Genomic DNA, 22,597 nt, shown 5'->3' with positions numbered 1-22,597 from the left:
TTTCTGCCATCAAGGTTGTGTCATCTGCATATCTGAGGTTGTTGATATTTCTTCCGGCGATCTTAATTCCGGCTTGGGATTCGTCCAGCCCAGCCTTTCGCATGATGAATTCTGCATATAAGTTAAATAACCAGGAGGACAATATACAGCCTTGCCGTACTCCTTTCCCAATTTTGAACCAATCAGTTGTTCCATATCCAGTTCTAACTGTAGCTTCTTGTCCCACATAGAGATTTCTCAGGAGACAGATGAGGTGATCAGGCACTCCCATTTCTTTAAGAACTTGCCATAGTTTGCTGTGGTCGACACAGTCAAAGGCTTTTGCATAGTCAATGAATGTACCTTTACAGAGCAAAATATCCTTTCTAATTATACGCCCAGCACATGGAACCTGACAAAGGGGCAATACGAGTGGACTCTCTGTGCCCTTACTGTAGCCTTTTTAGCCTCGGGTGAGAAGAGCTTTGCTCCCGGGACGGGGAAATGGGAGTCAACAGACACTCAAGGAATAGTTTCAGAGAAAAAGCTTTATTTCTACCATCCGGCTGGTAGAAGGAGCAAGTGTGATAACTCACAAACAAGCACGGCTTCACAGTCATTTGCACAGAGCATATATTCCCCTTCCAGTTCCCTCCCCTTTCTCCTCCTCTTCAAGAGTCCTGCCCCATGATGTGTTTCCTGAGCATGAACAGAAAGCTCCTGTCTTGGGACTCTTTTGGACTCTTCCCAGGAAAGGGGGATGAGAAGCCTGGCGTTCCATCGTGTCCAAGATATGTTTCTTTTCTCTTGCTCTATTGGCACAGTTCCCGGAAAGAAAAGTGGCAAGTTGAATGTACCTTTTGGCAAGGTCAGCTACCTGAGAAGCGACCTTTCTTACAGCAGAGCAAAATGCTTCTGATGCTTAGCTAATGCCTTTTAGCTGCTGAGAAAATGATTTTGAAAAGCTTTGAGAAGCCTTGAGCCTGCTTTGGGGGGGGGTGACTTCGGGCCTAGGTGGGGTCACTTGTCCTCATCTCCTTCATCCCTCTTCACCTCTATATTCCACCAACTCATTCGCCCACATGCGAAGTGGAGGAGCTCCAGCGATTTCACATCGGCTGAGCACTCAGCCTCTGTGCACGACTTTTTGTCTGAATCGTTAGTGGAAAGGCACACTTCTGTTAATTGACGGAGCAGAAAACAAAACATTTCCTATCCACTCTGCCATGGCTCTGTAATTAAAAATGTTCCTCTGGGCTATATAGTATAGCCAAGAGACAATGGCACTGGAATATCCATAATTCACGAGGATGCATTATTTATTGGATTGCTTTGAATTTTAAGATTGGTTTAAAATGGGAATAAAACACTCCACATGCAGTTTATGTGCAGCTTGGTGGTGGTTGTTTAAAGACCAAAACTCTAGATTCTTGGTAGCTTATGGAATTTTTTTTTGGGGGGGGGGGGGAGGTTTTGTCTTTCTCTGTGTAACACCACTGCAGCAAATCTAACACACACACGTATAAAAACATACAGAAATTGGCATCCTAAAACTAAGCACATGCCTGGATCTCAGGATGGCTGAGAATAGCTTCTGAAGACGGCTTAGGAACCAGAGGAGGACTTGGCAGAGCAGGGGGTGGGGGTGATGTGGAGGAAACCCAGTAAAACGTTTTCAGTTGATGTAAAGCTACTGCAGGTTTTTGCTTAATCTCACGGGGCACGTTGCTCATGCAAAAGAGAAAACATCCTTGTGACCAGATGACCAAAGACGGGTTCCAGATTGCCATGTGCTGGACTGATGTGATGTATACGCTGAAGCACTTGCAGTTGCACCCATGCTAGGTCATATTGCTGTAAGGCAGGGGTGGGGAACCCAAAGGGGGCCCCCAAGCCTCTCCGTCTGGCTCTCGCGACTCTCCACAGGCCAAGGCCCCTTCCCAGCCACCTCCTCTACTGGCTTGGCTTTGCAGCCACCTTGGGAATGTTTTCACCTTGTCTCCCTGAACTCTGGTGGAGGAGGATGTTTGTGTGTGTACAGTGGTACCTCAGGTTAAGTACTTAATTTGTTCCAGAGGTCCGTACTTAACTTGAAACTGTTCTTAACCTGAAGCACCACTTTAGCTAATGGAGCCTCCCGCTGCTGCCGCGCGATTTCTGTTCTCATCCTGAAGCAAAGTGCTTAACCCGAGGTACTATTTCTGGGTTAGCGGAGTCTGTAACCTGAAGCGTATGTAACCCAAGGTACCACTGTATATAGAAACCAGGCTACTGACTCTGTTTTGTGTGGAATGGTTTTATATGTTTTTATTATTGTACAGTTTTTATAATTAGACACGGCTATTTTTCTAGAACAAGAGTTGCCGGAACTCAGTGGCGTAGCGTGGGGGGTGCCAGGGGTGCCGGCCGCACCGGGCGCAACTTCTGGGGGGGGCGCGAGTCCAGAGGGAAGGGGAACGCCCCTCGCTCAGCCCGCGCATCCCTCGCCCGCCGGCAGCTTCTCCTCCTCGCCTCGCTCAGCGCCGCCGCCGCGGATGCCGCCCAGACCCCCCAGCGCCCAGGGCCATTTCCCGGGGAGCCTCCTCTGGCACATGCCCCGCGCAGGAGGAGGAGGGGGAGGCGGCTCCGGGATGCTCCCTCCCGCCCCGGGAGGCAGAACGCAACGCACAACACACACACACCCTGTCGCCCCCGCGGCAGAGCAAGGCAGCCAGACGCGGAGCAGGGAGAAAGGCTCGGGCTCACCTTGGGGCAGCCTCCGGAGAAGCGAGTCCCGAGGAGGAGGAGGAGGAGGAGGAGGAGGAGAAGCCGCCGCTGCCGCTGCCGCCGCCGCCGTGCGCCCCCAGCACCGGGAGAGAGGCCGCTGGCCGCCCGGCGGGCCGTGGTTCCTTCCTCCGTCGGGCGCCCAAGGGGAGGGGGCTTTGGCTGCCTCGGCCCGCGGGGGCTCCACAAATAATAAATTTAATAAATTCCTTTTTTTAAAATAAGATATTTATTAAAGTTTTCAATTTTATACAAAGAGAAAAATGCAAAAAATAGAAAAAATATATATTAAAAACACATAAAATTCACAACTTATTTTTCAATAACATATTTCCCTGACCTCCTCATACCTCCCCTTCTTGTTTTCTAGTTCAAATTATTTGTTCAGCAAATCCTTATCTCATAGCATTACCGCTAAATAACACCTTATTTTCTATCCAAGTTCTTGAAACTTAAACTTTTACTTTAAAAAACCATTTTTTCATAACCTTTTATACCATTACAGCTAGAAACCACTTAACGTAATTTCAATCCAACATCATTCAACATTCCTTAATATTGCAGTATTTCTGTAAATAGTCCTTAAATTTCTTCCAATCTTCTTCTGCCGACTCTTCTCCCTGGTTGCGGATTCTGCCAGTCATTTCTGCCAATCCCATGCAGTCAATCAACTTCATCTGCCATTCTTCCAGAGTGGGTAAATCTTGCGTCTTCCAATACTTTGCAATGAGTATTCTTGCTGCTGTTGTAGCATACATAAAAAAAGTTCTATCTTTTTTAACACCAACTGGCCAACCCAGTGGCGTAGCATGGGGGGTGCAGGGGGGGCCGGCCACACCGGGCGCAACATCTGGGGTTAGGGCAAATCCATGGGTTAGGGGGCGCAAATCCACAGGTTAGGGGGCGCAAATCCATGGGTTAGGGGGCGCAAATTACTTGCCTTGCCCCGGGTGCTGACAACCCACGCTACGCCACTGCCGGAACTCGCCTTGAATGGGTGATGCTTGAGTTGGCCAATGTGTCTTCTGGCTTAAAAACCACAAAACCATGTGGAGGGCAGTAATACAGAACTGGTTCGGCTCTCAGTCCATGGGACCTGCCTTCCATTGCATAGTCGCAGCAGGTGCTGTAACTCCAACAATTTGACTCCCCGCCCCCCGGCTCACTCTCCCGTTGTCTCCTGAGGCAGGCGGATGCCGACTCACTCACAGGTTGGCAGAGCAGCAGTGGAGGAGGAAATGAGGATTACTAAAGTTCACAACACCAGTAGACCCGGTGCCTTCTCCATCCTGCAGTACACCTGGCTTCTCATTTGCCAGCCTTGAGATGCATACAAAACAGGGCAGCAGAGGCAGCAGCAGCAGTGGAGGTAAAGGGTTTTGCCGGCAAGTCACTTTGGCAGGTGGTTGAGCCTTTGTCTTCTACCCCTCCTTTCTTCTTAGTCTAGCACAGGCATAGGCAAACTCAGCCCTCCAGATGTTTGGGGACTACAACTCCCATCCTCCCTGACCACTGGTCCTGTTAGCTAGGGATGATGGGAGTTGTAGTCCCCAAACATCTGGGAGGGCCGGGTTTGCCTATGCCTGGCCTAGCAGCAGCAAAAATAGGTGCTGAGCATGCCACTAGAGACAGCTCTACTCTGCTCCCTTCTGTACTGTTCTTCCTCCAAAGCACTCAGAGTGGTTCCTAAGCAGGCAGTCTCCCTTGCAGGCAACTTAGAGGGCCAGAAATGTCTCATTCTCTAGGCTTGAATACTCTAGGAGTGTAGTCTGGGCTTGTACACATGCCAGCACTGCTGCTGCTGCTCCAATATTTTTTGAAGATGGCAAGAAAGCTGGGCGAAGAGCAGGCAAGGGTATAAATACAACACTGTTGGGTTCTGACAGGTAGAAGCTATACGGATACCACGGATTCAGCGGCTGGGCCAGCACAGTGTTCCTATCCCCTCCCAGAATCCAAAACTGCCTTAGTGGCTTAAGTGAATCATTTGGCTTTCATGGTGGCAGTCTCCTTCCTCTTCAGCAGGATGGAGCCAAGGGTGGTTTCCTCCAAAAAAAGACAGGCTTAACTAACGGGGATGACCACCTTTCCTGTAGACTTATGCTGCGTCACGTGTGCAAAGGCTTCATTTACCTGAAAAGAATTCAAACACAAAGGCACGAGAAGTTTTGCAAAGATGCCAGTGTACACATATCTCTGCAGCAACGCTCAAGCATTGTGCACAACAAATGAAGAAAGCAGGTCACATTTACAAACATGCACTCAAAGCGCTAGAACATCAGGCCCCTTTGAGGCTGCGAAACAGCTTTTTAGGGCAGCCAAGTACAATCCTTAATCGTTGCCAGTTCAGTTAAGTTGTGGGTGAACATATCAGACGACACAGCGATTCTTCAAACAGCTCTTGTTTATTCAGAGGCCAGAACAGAACTGAGCTGAAGGGCTCAGTCAGCCTGCTTATATAGAGCTCCACTACAACGTAACTGTAGCAACTTTCTAAAACTATCCAATCACTGAACGTCACTTTCGATCCTTCATTTGCATAACTATCTACAGTATCCCCCTGCTGGCCCAGGGTGAGAACTTCAGTACATAACAAGTTCCTTTTGGCTTTATGCTAAAGGGCCACCCAGATTTAAACAGGCTAGGCAAGCCAAAGGGTACCACATTGTTCCTGGGACATCTGTCACTGAAATGGCCTTGCCTTGCTTCTGTCTGTTTAAGATGGTTTTGTGGTTTTATTTTGCCCTGTCATGCATTTGGCTATGTCATCTTTTATTATTAAGAGCAGTATATAAATTAATAAATATATGAAATGTATACTAACCAGATGGCACAGCACTTGGACTTCTTCAGATATTGGCCACGAAGAAGCCAGAATTATACAAGGTCAGAAACAAACCCCCTCAAATAGCACTTCTCCAACCTGGTGCCCTCCAGACGCTTTGGACTACATTGTGCTGGTTCCCACACAGGTATCCCAAAATATAATTGGCCAATTTGGGGAAGGGGGGGATGTTTGGAGATGGTCTAGAGCTCACATCCAGGTAAACCCTCCAAGATGGAAGGGCCCTTGTAGGTCATCCTATGGCATGTGGGAAAGCTTTTCACGTGAAGAGGATGCAGGCCCCAGGCCACCTGTGAATGTCTCCTTGAAGATGTCCCCACCAACGGTGTCAATGACCACATCGGCTCCAGATGGCGACAGTGAGCTATGCAAAATCCAATGTATTTTTCAGAAGGTTTTTTAAAAAAACATTCTTGCAGCATTTTTTATATGTGTGTAGATTCCATCCTCCTTCATGGATCACTGCCTTGCCGTGGCGAAGGGGCTTGAATAACTCAGAGAAGCTATGAGCTATGCTGTGCAGGGCCACCCAAGATGGACAGGTCATAGTGGAGAGTTTTGACCAAACGTGATCCACCTGGAGCAGGAACCGGCAAGCCACTCCAGTATCCCTGCCAAGAAAACTCCATGGACAAAGACAACAGGCATATAAAAGTTATGACGCTGGAAGATGAGCCCCTCAGGTCGGAAGGCGTCCAACATGCTACTGAGGAAGAGCAGAGGACAAGTACAAGTAGATTCAGAGCTGATGAAGTGGCTGGGCCAAAGCCGAAAGGACGCTCAGCTGCAGATATGCCTGGAAGCGAAAGGAAAGTCCAATGCTGTAAAGAAAAATATGCATAGGAACCTGGAATGTAAGAACCATGAACCTTGGTAAGTTGGATGTGGACAAAAATGAGATGGCAAGAATAAATATTGACATCCTGGGCATCAGTGAACTAAAATGGACGGGAATGGGCGAATTCAGTTCAGATGACCATCACATCTACTACTGTGGGCAAGAATCCCGTAAAAGAAATGGAGTGGCCCTCATAGTCAACAAAAGAATGGCAAAAGCTGTACTGGGATGTAATCTCAAAAATGATAGAATGATCTCGATACGAATCCAAGGCAGACCTTTTAACATCACAGTAATCCAAGTTTATGCACCAACCACTGGTGCTGAAGAAACTGAAATTGACCAATTCTATGAAGACTTACAACACCTTATAGAAATGACACCAAAGAAGGATGTTCTTCTCATTATAGGGGATTGGAATGCTAAAGTAGGGAGTCAAGAGGTAAAAGGAACAACTGGCAAGTTTGGCCTTGGAGTTCAAAATGAAGCAGGGCAAAGGCTAATAGAGTTCTGCCAAGAGAACAAGCTGGTCATCACAAACACTCTTTTCCAACAACACAAGAGATGACTCTACACATGGACATCACCAGATGGGCAACATCGAAATCAGATTGATTATACTCTCTGCAGCCAAAGATGGAGAAGCTCTATACAGTCAGCAAAAACAAGACCTGGAGCTGACTGTGGCTCAGATCATCAGCTTCTTATAGCAAAATTCAAGCTTAAACTGAAGAAAGTAGGAGAAAACCATTGGGCCGGTAAGATACAATCTAAGTCAAATCCCTTATGAATACACAGTGGAAGTGAGGAACAGGTTTAAGGATTTAGATTTGGTGGACAGAGTACCTGAAGAACTATGGGTGGAGGCTCGTAACATTATACTAAACAGCAACTAAAACCATCTCAATGAAAAGGAAATGCAAGAAAGCAAAGTGGCTGTCCAATGAGGCCTTACAAATAGCGGGGGGGGGGGGGGAGAAGGCAAGCAAAATGCGAGGGAGATAGTGAAAGATACAGGAAATTGAATGCAGATTTCCAAAAAATAGCAAGGAGAGACAAGAAGGCCTTCTTAAACGAGCAATGCAAAGAAATAGAGGAAAACAATAGAATGGGAAAAACCAGAGATCTGTTCAAGAAAATTGGAGATATGAAAGGAACATTTCGTACAAAGATTTCCATAATAAAAGACAAAAGTGGAAAGGACCTAACAGAAGCAGAAGACATCAAGAAGAGGTGGCAAGAATACACAGAGGAACTATACCAGAAAGAAATGGATGTCTCGTATACCCCAGGTAGTGTGGTTGCTGACCTTGAGCCAGACATCCTGGAGAGTGAAGTCAAATGGGCCTTAGAAAGCATTGCTAATAACAAGGCCAGTGGAAGTGATGATATTCCAGCTGAACTATTTAAAATTTTAAAAGATGATGCTGTTAAGGTGCTACACTCAATATGTCAGCAAATTTGGAAAACTCAGCAGTGGCCAGAGGATTGGAGAAGATCAGTCTACATCCCAATCCCAAAGAAGGGAAGTGCCAAAGAATGCTCCAATTACTGCACAATTGCACTCATTTCACACGCTAGCAAGGTTATGCTTAAAATTCTACAAGGCTGGCTTAAGCAGTATGTGGACAGAGAACTGCCAGAAGTGCAAGCTGGATTTAGAAGAGGCAGAGGAACCAGAGACCAAATTGCAAACATGCGCTGGATTATGGAGAAAGCTAGAGAGTTCCAGAAAGACATCTACTTCTGCTTCATTGACTATGTAAAAGCCTTTGACTGTGTCAACCACGGCAAACAATGGCAAGTTCTTAAAGAAATGGGAGTGCCTGATCACCTCACCTGTCTCCTGAGAAATCTCTATGTGGGACAAGAAGCTACAGTTAGAACTGGATATGGAACAACTGATTGGTTCAAAATTGGGAAAGGAGTACGGCAAGGCTGTATATTGTCCCCCTGTTTATTTAACTTATACGCAGAATTCATCATGCGAAAGGCTGGGCTGGATGAATCCCAAGCCGGAATTAAGATCGCCGGAAGAAATATCAACAACCTCAGATATGCAGATGACACAACCTTGATGGCAGAAAGTGAGGAGGAATTAAAGAACCTTTTAATGAGGGTGAAAGAGGAGAGCGCAAAATATGGTCTGAAGCTCAACATCAAAAAAACGAAGATCATGGCCACTGGTCCCATCACCTCCTGGCAAATAGAAGGGGAAGAAATGGAGGCAGTGAGAGATTTTATTTTCTTGGGCTCCATGATCACTGCAGAGGGTGACAGCAGTCACGAAATTAAAAGACGCCTGCTCCTTGGGAGGAAGGCGATGGCAAACCTAGACAGCGTCTTAAAAAGCAGAGACATCACCTTACCAACAAAGGTCCGTATAGTTAAAGCCATGGTTTTCCCAGTAGTGATGTATGGAAGTGAGAGCTGGACCATAAAGAAGGCTGATCGCCGAAGAATTGATGCTTTTGAATTCTGGTGCTGGAGGAGACACTTGAGAGTCCCATGGACTGCAAGAAGATAAAACGTATCCATTCTTAAGGAAATCAGCCCTGAGTGCTCACTGGAAGGACAGATCCTGAAGCTGAGGCTTCAGTACTTTGGCCACCTTGTGAGAAGAGAAGACTCCCTGGAAAAGACCCTGATATTGGGAAAGATGGAGGGCACAAGGAGAAGGGGACGACAGAGGACGAGATGGTTGGACAGTGTTCTCGAAGCTACAAACATGAGTTTGACCAAACTGCGGGAGGCAGTGGAAGACAGGAGTGCCTGGCGTGCTCTGGTCCATGGGGTCACGAAGAGTCGGACACGACTAAACAACTAAACAACAACAACAAGATTCCATCCTAGACGCGGCTACTGGATTCTTCCTTCTCATTTCTTGCTGCCTCTTTCTCCTGCTTGCCTGCCCCACTTGTATACAATAGTCTATCTCCCTGATTGATTTCTTATTTAGCCAGCATTTTGCTAACTTTATTGTTCCCATAGTAACAAAGCACCGACTCCCTGCCTGAAAAAGCAGCCATTTTATATTATAGCCACCAACAAAATCAGAACATTTCTTCACGCTGATCTACAGTATTTACATCATTTGGTGTAACAGCTATATCGGCAAAAGATCCGAAATATAGAGCAACAACCCTGAACTTTACTCAAAATGCTGCGCTGATCTGGTTATTCCCCTCACTATACACCAGGGAATGTCTCAAGGCAGCCAGCAACTGCAACAGGAAACTGAATTTTGTTGGCCAGTCATAATAAGGTTTAATCGCACTGATCTGTGTGCCTCCTCCACTTACCCTGACTGCATCTTTGCTCTCCGTTCAAGGGCCAGAATGGCTGTGCCATAGGAGATGGGCAGAGTGGCAGCATCTTCATAAGCCACTCCAGGTGGGATCATCCACAGGAGCTCCACAAAAGAGACAAACAAAAATACCAAACTTCCAAAAAAAGGTCTTTCTTTCCAAAGGCCTTTCCCACCCCTCTGGTTTTTTGTTTTGAATGTTTATTTTGCTCAGACGGTCATTTACCCTTGCTAGATTCAACATGCTGCCATCTGCCTTATTGCAGGGCAGATTTGAGGGTAAACCGTACGCGGAACGAGTCTGCCCCTGCGGCTTGATGGAGGTAGAAACTGTCTCTCATGCCTTGTTACGCTGCCGTTTCTACGGGGATATACGCTTGGTATTTATTACCCCTGCTATACAAAAATCTCCAAATGAATCCAAACTTCAATGTCTAAAATCCCTGGTAGAGGACAAGGATCCTGAGATCACGTTAAGGGCAGCCAAATTCTGTGCGATTGCCATAAAACTTAGGGAACAAGCTGTGCTATCATAATGATTAAGGTTTTAAATGATAATTTTAGGTTATATGTTAGTGACTAAGTTTTAATTTATATATTTTTTAACTGTTGCTATATCTGTATTGTCCCTGTTCTACCTAATTGCAAATTCAAATGTATCCCTATCGTGTTTAATGACTTCCTTGATATTGTATGTGGGCTGGAACTGGTCTGTGACCGAAATAATAAAATTCATTCATTCGTTTATTTTGCTCTAGGTTAGGACTTTCTAAATAGATAAGCACAAGTTCAAGGTTGCTGTCTATGGTTTGTCACCCTGGTCTTCAGCAACAAAGAGGTCCGGGGTGTTACTGTCGGAAATCAAGCCTTTATCGGGAGAAACTGGCAACTCTCCCAGGCACCCGGCTTGGTCTCCTGTTGACCTCCCTGGCTGCATTCCCGAGCAAGATCCAGGCTAGGTCTCGATAGGCGATTCTTCCCAAACGTGGGAAGAACACACCCCCTCCCTCCTGCTCCCCCGGCAGGGAAAAGGAGATAGACAGAAACATATTTACATGCTTTTATTTCTGTCTTTGCAGCATTACAGAAAACATGACTGCTCACTTCAAACTCCAGCAGTCGAGTGACAAAGACTTTCTGTACTTCCTGTACATACGTAAGAGGAAGAGCTCATATTACACTCTGAGCTAATTCCGGTGAACTGCCCTGTGAGCTGGCTGGAAGGCTGTTTCCCACAGTCAGCTCCAACATTCCCATCATGTGATGTTTTCAAGCTAGCAGTTTGCAGCTGCATTGCATCCATATCGTAACAGTTACAGCCACACCCTTGTTCATAAGGCACTGTACCAGAAGTCACAGAGTACCAAATTTTTCCGTCTATAAAACACCCCCATGTATAAGACGCCCCCTATTTTGGGGGACTCTGATTTAAGAAAATGGCCTCAGCACTATCTGTGTATAAGACGCCCCCGAATTTTTGACATAATTTATTAGGGAGGGAAACCTAGTCTCATACATGGAAAAATATGGTAATTTCACTGCAGTTGAAGCAGTCCTGCAGTTGAATGCCAACCCAAAGTTGCACAGACAACCCCCTCTTAACACATCTGGAGAAGTGAGGTAGCTTCAGCCAATATTTTGATGGATTAGACATCTACACGCTGCAACCCTAAAGAATGATACTTTGGGGGCTTGTTTTCAATTACCTTTTGATCTGCAATGTACCGTATTTTTCGCTCTATAGGACACACTTTTTCCCCTCCAAAAATTAAGGGGAAATGTGTGTGCGTCCTATGGAGCGAATGCAGGCTCCTTGGCTTCAGCGATAGCAACGCGAAGCCTCCGAAGCTCAGAGGGAGCGCTCCCAGTCCCACCAGAAGATGCTGGGGACTGAACCTGATGCCTTCTGCGTGCTAAGCACTTGTTCTACCACTGAGCTATGGGCCTAGCTCACAATATTGCTGTCAGGATAAAATGGAGAAGGTGGAGGCTGAAGTGTGTATGGTCTGTGGAGGAAAGGTGGGATAGAAGTATAAGAAGGAATAAAGTATGTAAACTAGCCTATAAGTGAATAAACTACAGTATATTTTTAACTTACTCTCCTAATAATTTGTATATAATTATAAAAGTGGTATATCAATTTTGTTAAATAAAAAAAGAGGAAATGTTCAGACTTTCAAATACTATGTAATGCCTGATCGTTCATTGCTGAAACTCCCAACAGCATTTTCATGCTCTCAAACACCTGATGAAGGAACCATTGTGACATAACCCATTCAAGCAGAGTGAAGGGGCAACAGGCTGTCAACAGTGGCAGTAGTTGGGAGCTCCCAGCTATTGAAAAGCCACATAGAGTCTTTTCATACTGCCTGAGGAATTAATCCCTTATTTAACGTTCATAATTGCTGGATCGATTTAACAGGACTGGAGCTAACATTTGCTTGGATTTGACACCATTGATAGGGAACTGCCTGCTGTGTCCTCCGTTTTGAAGTCACCCTGGTCTTTGGGCCTCCAGCACCTTCTTCAGCATGTCCAACCCATCTAAGAGGCGTATGATACTGGTGTTCCACTGGGTTAGGAAGAAGCCCCTGATAGAGAAGCCATGCTCTACCATCTCGGCCAGACCTTCTGCCTCTGCACCGGCTTGCAACACTCCTCACATTTCACCCTACTTCACGAGGAGCAAGACACAACCCGCTCCACTCAGGAGGTCCAGCAGGCGCAAGGTGCCGCGATTGCCGAATCTCACCGACCCCAAGTTTTTAAGATCTGTCATTGGCAGCGTTGGCCGGAAGAAAGCCCGCAGGCGTGGCAAGCAAAAGAAGACTCCAGCGGGAACAGGAAAAGGGGTGAGGGCTAGGCTAGAGGCAAGAAGGCTCCAAAGCTATTTGCGGGGTGGGATTGCTTTGGAAGATGCCTTCTCACAATCTCTACCCTTGAACATAAGAAGTGCCTGCTGGATGAGGCCACATTGGCCTGTCTAGTCCAGCATCCTGTTCTCACAGTGGCCAACCAGAGGCCTGTGGAAACAAGAGCATTCTGTATTCCCTTCCTGCATCTTCCAGCAACTACTATTCACAAACGTTACTGCCACTGACTGTGGAGGTAGAGCATAGCCATTGTGCCTAGTGGCCATTGATAGCCTTCTCCTGCATAAAACCATCCAAGTTGCAGTTTGTAAAGGGTGCTACAAATTGTAGCTATGCGGTAGAAGGGTAATCTACAGTTTCCTAGGATTCTTACAGGGGAGAAGCAATAATGCTTTTAATGTATGGTGTGTACACAGCCTCAAATTAGCTCCACCAGCTCTGTAATACTAGAGCAAAGATTATAATGCATATTGTTGTTGTACTTTTATAAATATTATAAAACCCATTCCTGCAAGCCATGTAGTCTGGAATAAACTCAGTCACCCCTCCCATCATTAATTGTTTCTACTAGGTGGGGAGGGGTGTTGGATCTTCTTCCCTGCCTTGAAGAAAGGCACAGGTCAGATGTGTGCCCAGACCTGGCCACGCTTCGCAAGAGATATGTGTTGGTTCAAGGTGGCCACGCTGCCTGCAACTTGCACTCCTTCCTGATGTGTCTTCCCCAAACCCCTTCTGTCAGGGAACTGCCATCAGTGCCGGAGGGAGAAAGCAAGATCCAGAGGGATTCCAGAGAGCGTCCCGGGATTGGGAGAGGCAGCCCATCTTCTGGGGAAGAGAATCAGCGTAGCACCAGTGGAGAAGGGGGACAGATGGGGGAAGCAGCGAGGCGGTCCCATGACTCCTTGCCGGGGACCAGCGGGGAGAGTAGGGGTCCTCCGCTGCCTACGCCCTCCTTGCGCAGAAGGCTTTCGCGCAGAGAGAGTAGGAGGAGACTAGGCGTCAAAGAGCTTCTTTGCTGGAAGAAGTTTAAGAAATGCCCACTGACGGATTCTGCCAGTGATTGAGACAGCCACGGGTGAGTGGCTGTCCGGACAGAAAAGGTTCACTCAGGCAACCCAGCCAGGTGTTTGCACCGGCTTACGCACGAGCAACCCCTAGAACCATTACACCTTCTTCCAGAGGCTGTGTTGAAGTTTTCCATCATGTGGAACACAAACTCGCGGAACTACCTCGAGGCTCAGGCAGTGGTGGAAACCCTCCTCAAGCATGAGACGCCAGAGAGCCTCTTGAAATGCGAAGGGATCAAAGCAGCTGTGGAGTCTCTCCTACCATACACGGCACTTCCAGAGGCTGGGCCGGTTACTGCAGGCCTCCATGTTCCTTGATTTCATGTGACAAAACATGAAGTTGCCTGACGCCGCCAAGTGGGACGAAGAGATGGACACGTGATGAGCTTTATTTATTTATTTATTATTCATTTTATCGAGTACAAATTAGAAAAAAATACAAATATACAAAAAAAGGAAAATACATGTAACCAATAGAAAATTAGAAAACATTTTACCTCTTCTCATATTTACAATTATTTGCACCTCTACAAAACAATATTCACAATAAAGAAAAGAAATGAAAGGTAAAATATAAAAGAAAAGAACAAGAAGAAGATAAAGAAAAGGAAGAAATAAGATCAAGAATGAGAATTTTAAAAGTAGGTAAGTATTCACTATACACAGTCATTTCCAATCTATATTTATGGAAGGGGCTCCGTTTCTCCTGCTGAAGGGGCGCTGAGCAGAGAGGGGGAGAATTTTTTTTTCTTGCGCTCCCCCTCTAAAACATGGTGTGTCCTATGGTCGGGTGCGTCCTATAGAGTGAAAAATACGGTACTCCTCTGCCAGAGCTTTGGTATTGGCCACACCAATTACACGACCCCCCTAGTCCAAAAGCCATCAATGGAAAGCTATCAACACACGAGATAAAGCTATGCCCTACCATTTCTCCCCGCAAAACAGTAAAACATCCAGACATGTTGAAAGCAGCGCTCTTGACCTGACAGCAGCGGCTTTGCAATCATTTTGCCAATCCCCCTGGTTCTAATCCAAATGGCAAACTGGGATATGGGAGCTAACAGGATCTGTGCAAGCTGCACCACCCAGGGCAGCAACTAGGCCCCTGAACTATTTGATACCTTTGCCTTGCACGACTCCATGCCTCTGCTTCTGGCCTCCTTAAGTGCGACAGAGCGAAGTCCGCCCTAACTGAAACTGTTGCACAAATATTATTTATTTAATATAAGGCTAATATTGCTTAATGTAATGAAACTCGTTAAGCCAGTTCCCTAAAAACAATTTTAAAGAACAGCATTCAATAAACTTTCCTTGGGGGGGGGGGAAATAGATTAAAAATGTGATTCAGTCTGGTGAAATGATTTCCATTCCAAACATGGGACAAATAAGGAAACATGAGTCATTTCTGCCAGAATTCTCTTGACACCTCCAGCCCCTGTTGGGTTGAAATAAACGACAGACGAATGACAAGTGTCATATGGGAGGCATCTCCCGAGCATGTCTCGGGAAGTCCCTTTTATTGAATATTACAGCATTGCCACATATGTGCTTGTTGCTGATTGGTTAACACAAATACAATGCAAGGGTTGCATACAGGCATTAATCATCAATAGATTAAAGGTTGGGAAAGGGAACACATGGTTGGACAGGTATGAAAACCTCCTTATTAAACTATTACTAGTGATTGATATTGCAAAACTTAAAAGAGCATAACTGTCGCATTCCGTAGATGTGGTCAACCATGCATTAAGAACAGGTCAGGGTACAATGTTTGATGAACTCAATGTGAACTAAACATTCTAGGGTGGATGAGGAAGGAATGCTTCAGCTCAGAGCGGTTTGCCAGACTCATGTGCAGAAGCAGAACTTCCCATCAAGCCCCAATGAATTCCTCTTGCCTCCTTTAGGCTGTTGACAGCCTCACCGGTCTCCATCACATCCCCAGAAAACTCCATTCCTAAAAAGAGAACATCAGGAATAGTGTTGCTGCATATATTATCTGTTGCTTCTGCACCTACTGCGAGCTTCATTCAATGGACCGAACATACAGAATACAGATGCTAACAATGAATAACAACGGTGAAAGAATCCTTTTTTCCTGACTGCATTTTCCTGCCTGCCAGTACTGCAAATTATAGCACACACAGTACATGCTTGGGCATATCACAAAATACACAACTTTAATAGAAATCAGTGCTGAGGGATGACCAGAAGATGTCACTACAAGCACAATAAAGAGAACGTTGAACAAAGTTTTTCAAAAATGGACAGAAAGGTTGAATTATTATTATTATAATCCCCACCCCTCCCAGAGCAGAGCTTGGCGGGGGCTGACGGACAAGGAAACAAGTCAAGTAATGTGCAGCAGGTAAAAACATCCTTCCCCCGCTCTCTGCTGAATAACAATGTAAAAATGTGATAAGCCACTTATGTATACATGTGGCGGTTGCAGCCCCTCTCTGAAAGAAAAATGGTGTCCTGTAGAAGTCAGGGGGCATATATTTTGTTTCTCCCTCCATTTCCATTTCCTCCATATTGTCACTGGTCCTGCCCCCTTTTTTATTTGTGTTTTTATTCATTAAATTTATATATTGCCCTTCATCTCAGGGCAGTTCACAGTGTAAAAATGCAATATAAAAAAACCCCCAAATACATCATTAAAATAAGAACAACAAACCAATAATTCCCCTCCTCACCCCACCACACAACACATTTAAAAGAGCATTGGATGTCAATAAGCCAAAGACATAAAGGTGTGCAATGAAAACACCAGGTGAGCTTCCCTGGGGAGAGCACAAATGAGGAGCCACCGCAGAAAAGGCCCTGTTTTCATGTTGCCACCCTCTGGACCTCTCGTGGAGGAGGGACATGAAGAAGGGGCTTAGATGATTATCTCAGGGTTCGGGTAAGTTCTTTTCTTAAACGAGGATGCACTGGTTGCAATCCTGAGTCTAGTTGGGATGCCTAAAATATTCTTGTATACTTTCCCAATCACCGGTGATCACGGATGAGTTAGAATCATTTATTTATTTAGGAAATAATTACAGAGCTCTGCAAGCAGTGTAGTAATAACTTTGTAAATTTTAAAAAACAGCTAAAATCCATAAACCAGTGGAATAGACATAAAAATATAATCATTACGAACAAAGGTAACATTAAAAAAACTATTAAAACCTGTGTAGACTGGGGGAGGGGACGCGGGTGGCGCTGTGGGTAAAAGCCTCAGCGCCTAGGGCTTGCCGATCGAAAGGTCGGCGGTTCGAATCCCCGCGGCAGGGTGCGCTCCCGTTCCTCGGTCCCAGCGCCTGCCAACCTAGCAGTTCGAAAGCACCCCCGGGTGCAAGTCGATAAATAGGGACCGCTTACCAGCGGGAAGGTAAACGGCGTTCCGTGTGCTGCGCTGGCTCGCCGGATGCGGCTTTGTCACGCTGGCCACATGACCCGGAAGTGTCTCCGGACAGCGCTGGCCCCCGGCCTCTTGAGTGAGATGGGCGCACAACCCTAGAGTCTGTCAAGACTGGCCCGTACGGGCAGGGGTACCTTTACCTTTACCTTAGACTGGGGGAAAGTAGCATTTTTAGCAGGCATCAAAAGCAACATAGCAAGGGCACCTGTAAAGTCAATAGGCAGAGAGTTTTACAGCAGAAGTGTTGAAATTTTATACAACTCCTCACCAACGCACATTATGTGGCAATTGTAAAAGTGCAAGTTAGGCAGATTGGAGCGATCAAATCAGCATGTACGGGGCATGGCAATCCCTTAAACGAAACTGGTCCCAAGCTGTTAAGGGCTTTATATACCCATATTAAAGGTAAAGGGACCCCTGACCATTAGGTCCAGGTGTGGCCGACTCTGGGGTTGTGGCGCTCATCTCGCTTTATTGGCCGAGGGAGCCGGTGTACAGCTTCCGGGTCATGGGGCCAGCATGACTAAGCCACTTCTGGCGAACCAGAGCAGCGCACGGAAACGCTGTTTACCTTCCTGCCAGAGCAGTACCTATTTACCTACTTGCACTTTGACATGCTTTCGAACTGCTAGGTTGGCAGGAGCAGGGACCGAGCAACGGGAGCTCACCCCGTCGCAGGGATTCGAACCGCCGACCTTCTGATCAGCAAGTCCTAGGCTCTGTGGTTTAACCCACAGCGCCACCCGCATCCCTTTCATACATAATGCCCATATTAGAACCTTTAATTTCACCCAGTAACAAATCAGCGGTCAGTGCAGATCTTTGAGCAGTTTTGCCAAGAGGCCTGGCCGGCAAACATTTCTAACCCAAAAATGAGGTGGTTCTTTAAATCTTTTTGGGTTACTTATGTACCACAAATGATTCATAGAAGTTGCTGGTCTCATAAAAAGGAGTATTGTTGGCTAGTACCTTTTGTCATCTTACTTGCAAGACTGGCTCATATCCCACTGACCTCTTTTAAGCAATACAGTGGTACCTTGGTTTATGAACTTAATCCATTCCGGACGTCCGTTCTTAAACCAAAGCTTTCTTAAACCAAGGCGTGCTTTCCCATAGCAGCGGGGGACTCAATTTACAAATGGAACACACTAAACAGGAAGCGAAACATGTTCTGCTTCCAAGGCAAAGTTCACAAACCAAAACACCTACTTCTGCGTTTGCAGCGTTCTTAATCCAAGTTGTTCATAAACTAAGCTGTTCTTAAACCAAAGTACCACTGTTTAACATATTCAGGACTGGAGTTTCTGCAGCTGAAGAAACGCTGACTAAGGTCTGTCCAAACATTCCTGCAAGCCCTAAAAAAAGATTTCACAGCTCCCATAGGGAGCATGTTGTACTGCTTGAAGTTATCATTGTTCCATTCTGGCTAAATATGTAAGCGAATAAAGCGCTAAAATTGGGTGAGCAGCAATCACAAGACTGGGACAGCAACGTCATATTGCATCCCCAGTGCAAACAAACAGCATTTGTGTTCAAGAAATAAGTACAGATCTTTGCAACCACTGTTGCAAAGGCAGCTACTCACTGTCATGGAATCTGTTCTTCCTCTGCATGCTGACTAAGAAATAAGTCGCTTCAAGTTCAGTAGGGCTTACTTGTGTGCATGGGACTGCAGCCTCAGTGACCTTTTTTTTCTGCAGAAGGCTTTTTTGTTTTTTTACCCTCCTCTGCTTTCATACCAGCTTAATCAGCCGGCTTTAGCAGGAGATAACACTCATCTCCATGCTGTGAAAAACAAAAAGTGCCACCAAATGATTCCTATGAATCAAGAATCAGTGGGAGCCACAAGAAAGGGCAGTCTTTGTTTCTGGTTAGCTGGCAGTCCTACTTCATAGTTGCATTGGTCCAAAATTCTTATCTGACTAGTGCACTCTCTTAGGATGCTATTAGGATGTTTCTTATACTCTGTGTGTAACCTAAACCTCCTCTCCTGTGTTTCTTCTTCTGACTTCATTATTTCATGCCCTATCCTAAGCTGCTGGCAGTTACCCCCGGAGGTATATAATGACCTAGAAAGTGTGTGTTTTTCTGGGAGAAAGGGAAGCGTTGAATTAAAATTCTTGTAGAAAATGTTGCTTTAAAATCCAGTGGCTTGTGGTTGTTGTTTACTCATTTCTCCATCTGATCCCTCACTGGCCTGGTTTGCACATCACGGTGCACTGGAATACAACTTGCCATCACGACTCCTTAACCAAGACCTGTAACTATAAGGAAAACCTTGGCTACGCATTGTGGCCATGGAGGAGAGACCCTAACTATGATCCCAGGCTTGGACAATACGCTAGACCAAACCAAAAAAGCCAGGGTTGGGGCAGCAATGCAGATCCAATCTCCTCCTCAGGAACCAGCACGTTCATGAATTTGCACTGCCGTGGTTTGGTTTACCCTGGTTTGAGGACACAACCAGTCCCTCAGACATGCACAAACATACTATTTAATATTCACTCGTGTCATACTAGATTGATTTTCAGCCAGGCATTAGCGAAATGTTATCTTTCCACAGGGCTAATATTACAGCACTAACTCACAACCCTGGTGCTGTTTCAGCTGTTCAAGGTTCAAAGCACTATTAGGGATGAGTGACTGCCCTTTGGACAGTTTGTAATCAGAGTTCCACAGGTAGAGAACTCACAACCACAGGGTGAAGGTACTCCTGTTATTGCAGGAGTGAGGAAACCATGGCAACGACGATCTTTTCCATGATATGAAAAGCCCTGGACCACACAAGAGGGGCCTTCACTGCAGCATCTCCCCAAACCAGTGCTAACCCTTAGGAAACTGTGCCAATACTTTTATGGGTCGTCACTGGTGCATCCAGGGTTTCCCACAGCAGTGCAGAAGGACTGGATGTTGCTGCAGTAGCTCAGATGCTGAAAAGGCTAGATGAGGATCAGTCCTCAGCCGGAGAAACACAGCAGCTCAGGAAAATTTCTACAGCTGCAGTACTTATAAAACTTTATTCATCTTAGCAGGGTTTAGAAGCCCACACTATACTGGGAAACATCGACGCCTCCTCCCAAAAGGCTTTCCCCCCCCCCCCCATTTTACAAAGGGATGAACAGAGACTTGCATAATTCTACTCAGTGATCCCTGAAAGATCTGGACCCACATCCCACAGGCCTATACTGACCACTGGAATCAAAACATGTATCAGACCCTTACAATTCACCCCCCTCAAACCTCTAAGGTCTGTGAGTTGCCAACTGAAAGTCCAGCACTTTCCCCGAATACCCAGGGATAGGCATGCTTTAGAAAGCCATGCAGAATAATCTCATAGTTGTGTTGGCAGTGAAAATGCTCTCTCTGCAGCAAGAGCCCAATTTGCAGTCCAATTTTTAAAACCATGTAAAACAATCTGGATTTTTAGCTCACACAAAGCCCAACAAATGGTAAACTTAGAACATATAACCAACATACACACTTGTTTATTTTGAACTGCAAGAAAAACCACTGTCTGATCTTTTCAGCAGCAAGATGCTTTTCCATTTTGTGGGATGCAAACTAGTATTCAGCGGTGCTTCACAGGGCAGCCAATTTTGGTTTATCCTTGTCAAGAGTGACGATCTGTGTTTGGTAGATTTGCACCACATGCTTCCCAGCTACAGGGGCACTTTTGTAAGATGTTTTTGCAAAGATCGAAGTGTGGAAATAATGAGTGTATTATGGGCAGAAGGTAGCTGAAGGTCAGGGAGATGGATGTGGTGGCTGGTGGGGGGGTCAGTGTGGGTGCAGTGGTCAGTGTCTGGGAGATTTGAAGTGAATCAGAAAATATTTTAGACTCTGACCTAACAATACCAACAAAACAATATCCCTCCCAGTTATGTTGCTGAAACGAAGAAGGGGAGGTACCAGAGTGGATTTTCATAGGGAAGAACCATCAGTCTCAGTCAGTTCTAGTACTCAGAGCTAGGTAAAGGTACCCCTGACCATTAGGTCCAGTCGCAGACGACTCTGGGGTTGCGGCGCTCATCTCACTTTATAGGCCAAGGGAGCCGATGTTTGTCCACAGACAGTTTTTCCAGGTCATGTGGCCAGCATGACTAAGCTGCTTCTGGCGAACCAGAGCAGCGCACGGAAACGCCGTTTACCTTCCCGCCAGGGCGGTACCTATTTATCTACTTGCACTTTGACATGCTTTCGAGCTGCTAGGTTGGCAGGAGAGTACTCAGAGGTAAATTATACTGACTCCAGGAGCTTCTTGTCCTTTGCATCAGGCTCGGCTTGGTGGATGTCAAGGTTGTAGTAAGAAAACAAACAAAGTGGGTCTCAGAAGCCTGAAGTCTGCCCACCCCTGGCATATACAACTGATTGTGCCCCTTCTGACCTGTGCGCCTGGAGGGACCCCAGAGCTTGTGATCTCGCTACAGAGCAAGCCCTGCACACAATACACCTAACCCAATAATGTCCACAGGGATTCCGGCTCTGGGATTAGACCAGGGTATGTTATTTATTTAATTAGAGACTCATCTGAAATAAAAGGGTTTTGTTCTTCTCTTTGTACCTTCAGGAGACAGTTCACACTACTATTTACACATAATAAATCAACAAATGCCTACTCACCTGGGCTGAGAACTAATAACGTCAAAGCAACTAGGCAAGCAAATCTTTCCACACACAAAAAGAGAAGACTCTTTCACACCCAGCTCCCTTGTTCAGGCTATCCCTGCACCACGCTGTGGGTGGGCTAGTATCTATTTGTGCGGGCTAGCAAATTCTTTGGCCTGTTTTCAAGGCTTCTGTAAAAGCACTTCCTATGACGCAAACGCACTCTCATCTATTGTAGGATTGCCACCCCTAGGGAGGCCAGCTGGGAAACTTACACAACTTTATCACATTTTTTTCGCCCAGAGAACTTGCTTAAGGCAGTCAGTGATGGTGGGATAACAAATCTGTTTCTCGTTTTGACATCTGATAAGAGGCTTGAGGAAAGCTGAAAATGAACAGAACCCGAGACTATAAGCAGGGGTAGGTGGGAAGCAGAGTTGCCTGAGAAAGCAGAGAATGGCTTTGAACAGAGATCAATATCGTGTTTAAATAGGACGGCCACCTTTTGCCCCGTAAGCGGAGGTTCCAGATAATAACCCTAAATCTACACAAGCTGGAACACCCTTTGATATCTCAGAGCCCTCTTCACCTGAACAACCTGCCAAAGTACCTGTAAGAAAAATCCTCTAAATGCCTCAAGCCTTGCCGCTCCTTTACCTCATGTGGTTGCGGTGAAGAAGACAGGATGTCCCTGACAACCTTTTTCAGCTCAGCGCAAAGCGCTGCTTGGTAGGTCCTCTGGGGCTGCCGGGGGACAAGGCTGCTCAGACGGGATCCAGCCGTTCTCGGCCAAAAGCTTTCCTCCTGCAACACTAGAATGGGTACCAAAGTCACAATGTCATCCCGCATGCCACCATGCTAACTCCGCATCCACAATTTTAAATATAAACACCATTAATGTGTCCAACGTTTGT

General features: G+C 46.1%; 1 protein-coding gene across 1 annotated transcript; it reads right to left on the bottom strand.

Moving 5' to 3' along the window:
• Positions 1-4,704: 4,704 nt before the first annotated feature.
• On the bottom strand, positions 4,705-22,532 carry LOC308479551 (quinone oxidoreductase-like protein 2 homolog; the record flags this gene model as incomplete). Its single annotated transcript, XM_081010254.1, has 8 exons — positions 4,705-4,949; positions 5,781-5,824; positions 9,728-9,837; positions 10,837-10,878; positions 12,485-12,561; positions 14,488-14,539; positions 15,571-15,696; positions 22,341-22,532. 8 exons carry the CDS (start codon positions 22,530-22,532, stop codon positions 4,807-4,809), a joined length of 786 nt encoding a protein of 261 aa, XP_080866380.1. The 3' UTR covers positions 4,705-4,806.
• Between the last annotated feature and the right edge of the window lie 65 nt (positions 22,533-22,597).

This window comes from Podarcis pityusensis (genome assembly GCF_964106645.2).
Source record: "Podarcis pityusensis genome assembly, chromosome: 6".
NCBI lineage: Eukaryota > Metazoa > Chordata > Lepidosauria > Squamata > Lacertidae > Podarcis > Podarcis pityusensis.
This window is presented reverse-complemented; position numbering and strand designations above follow the sequence as displayed.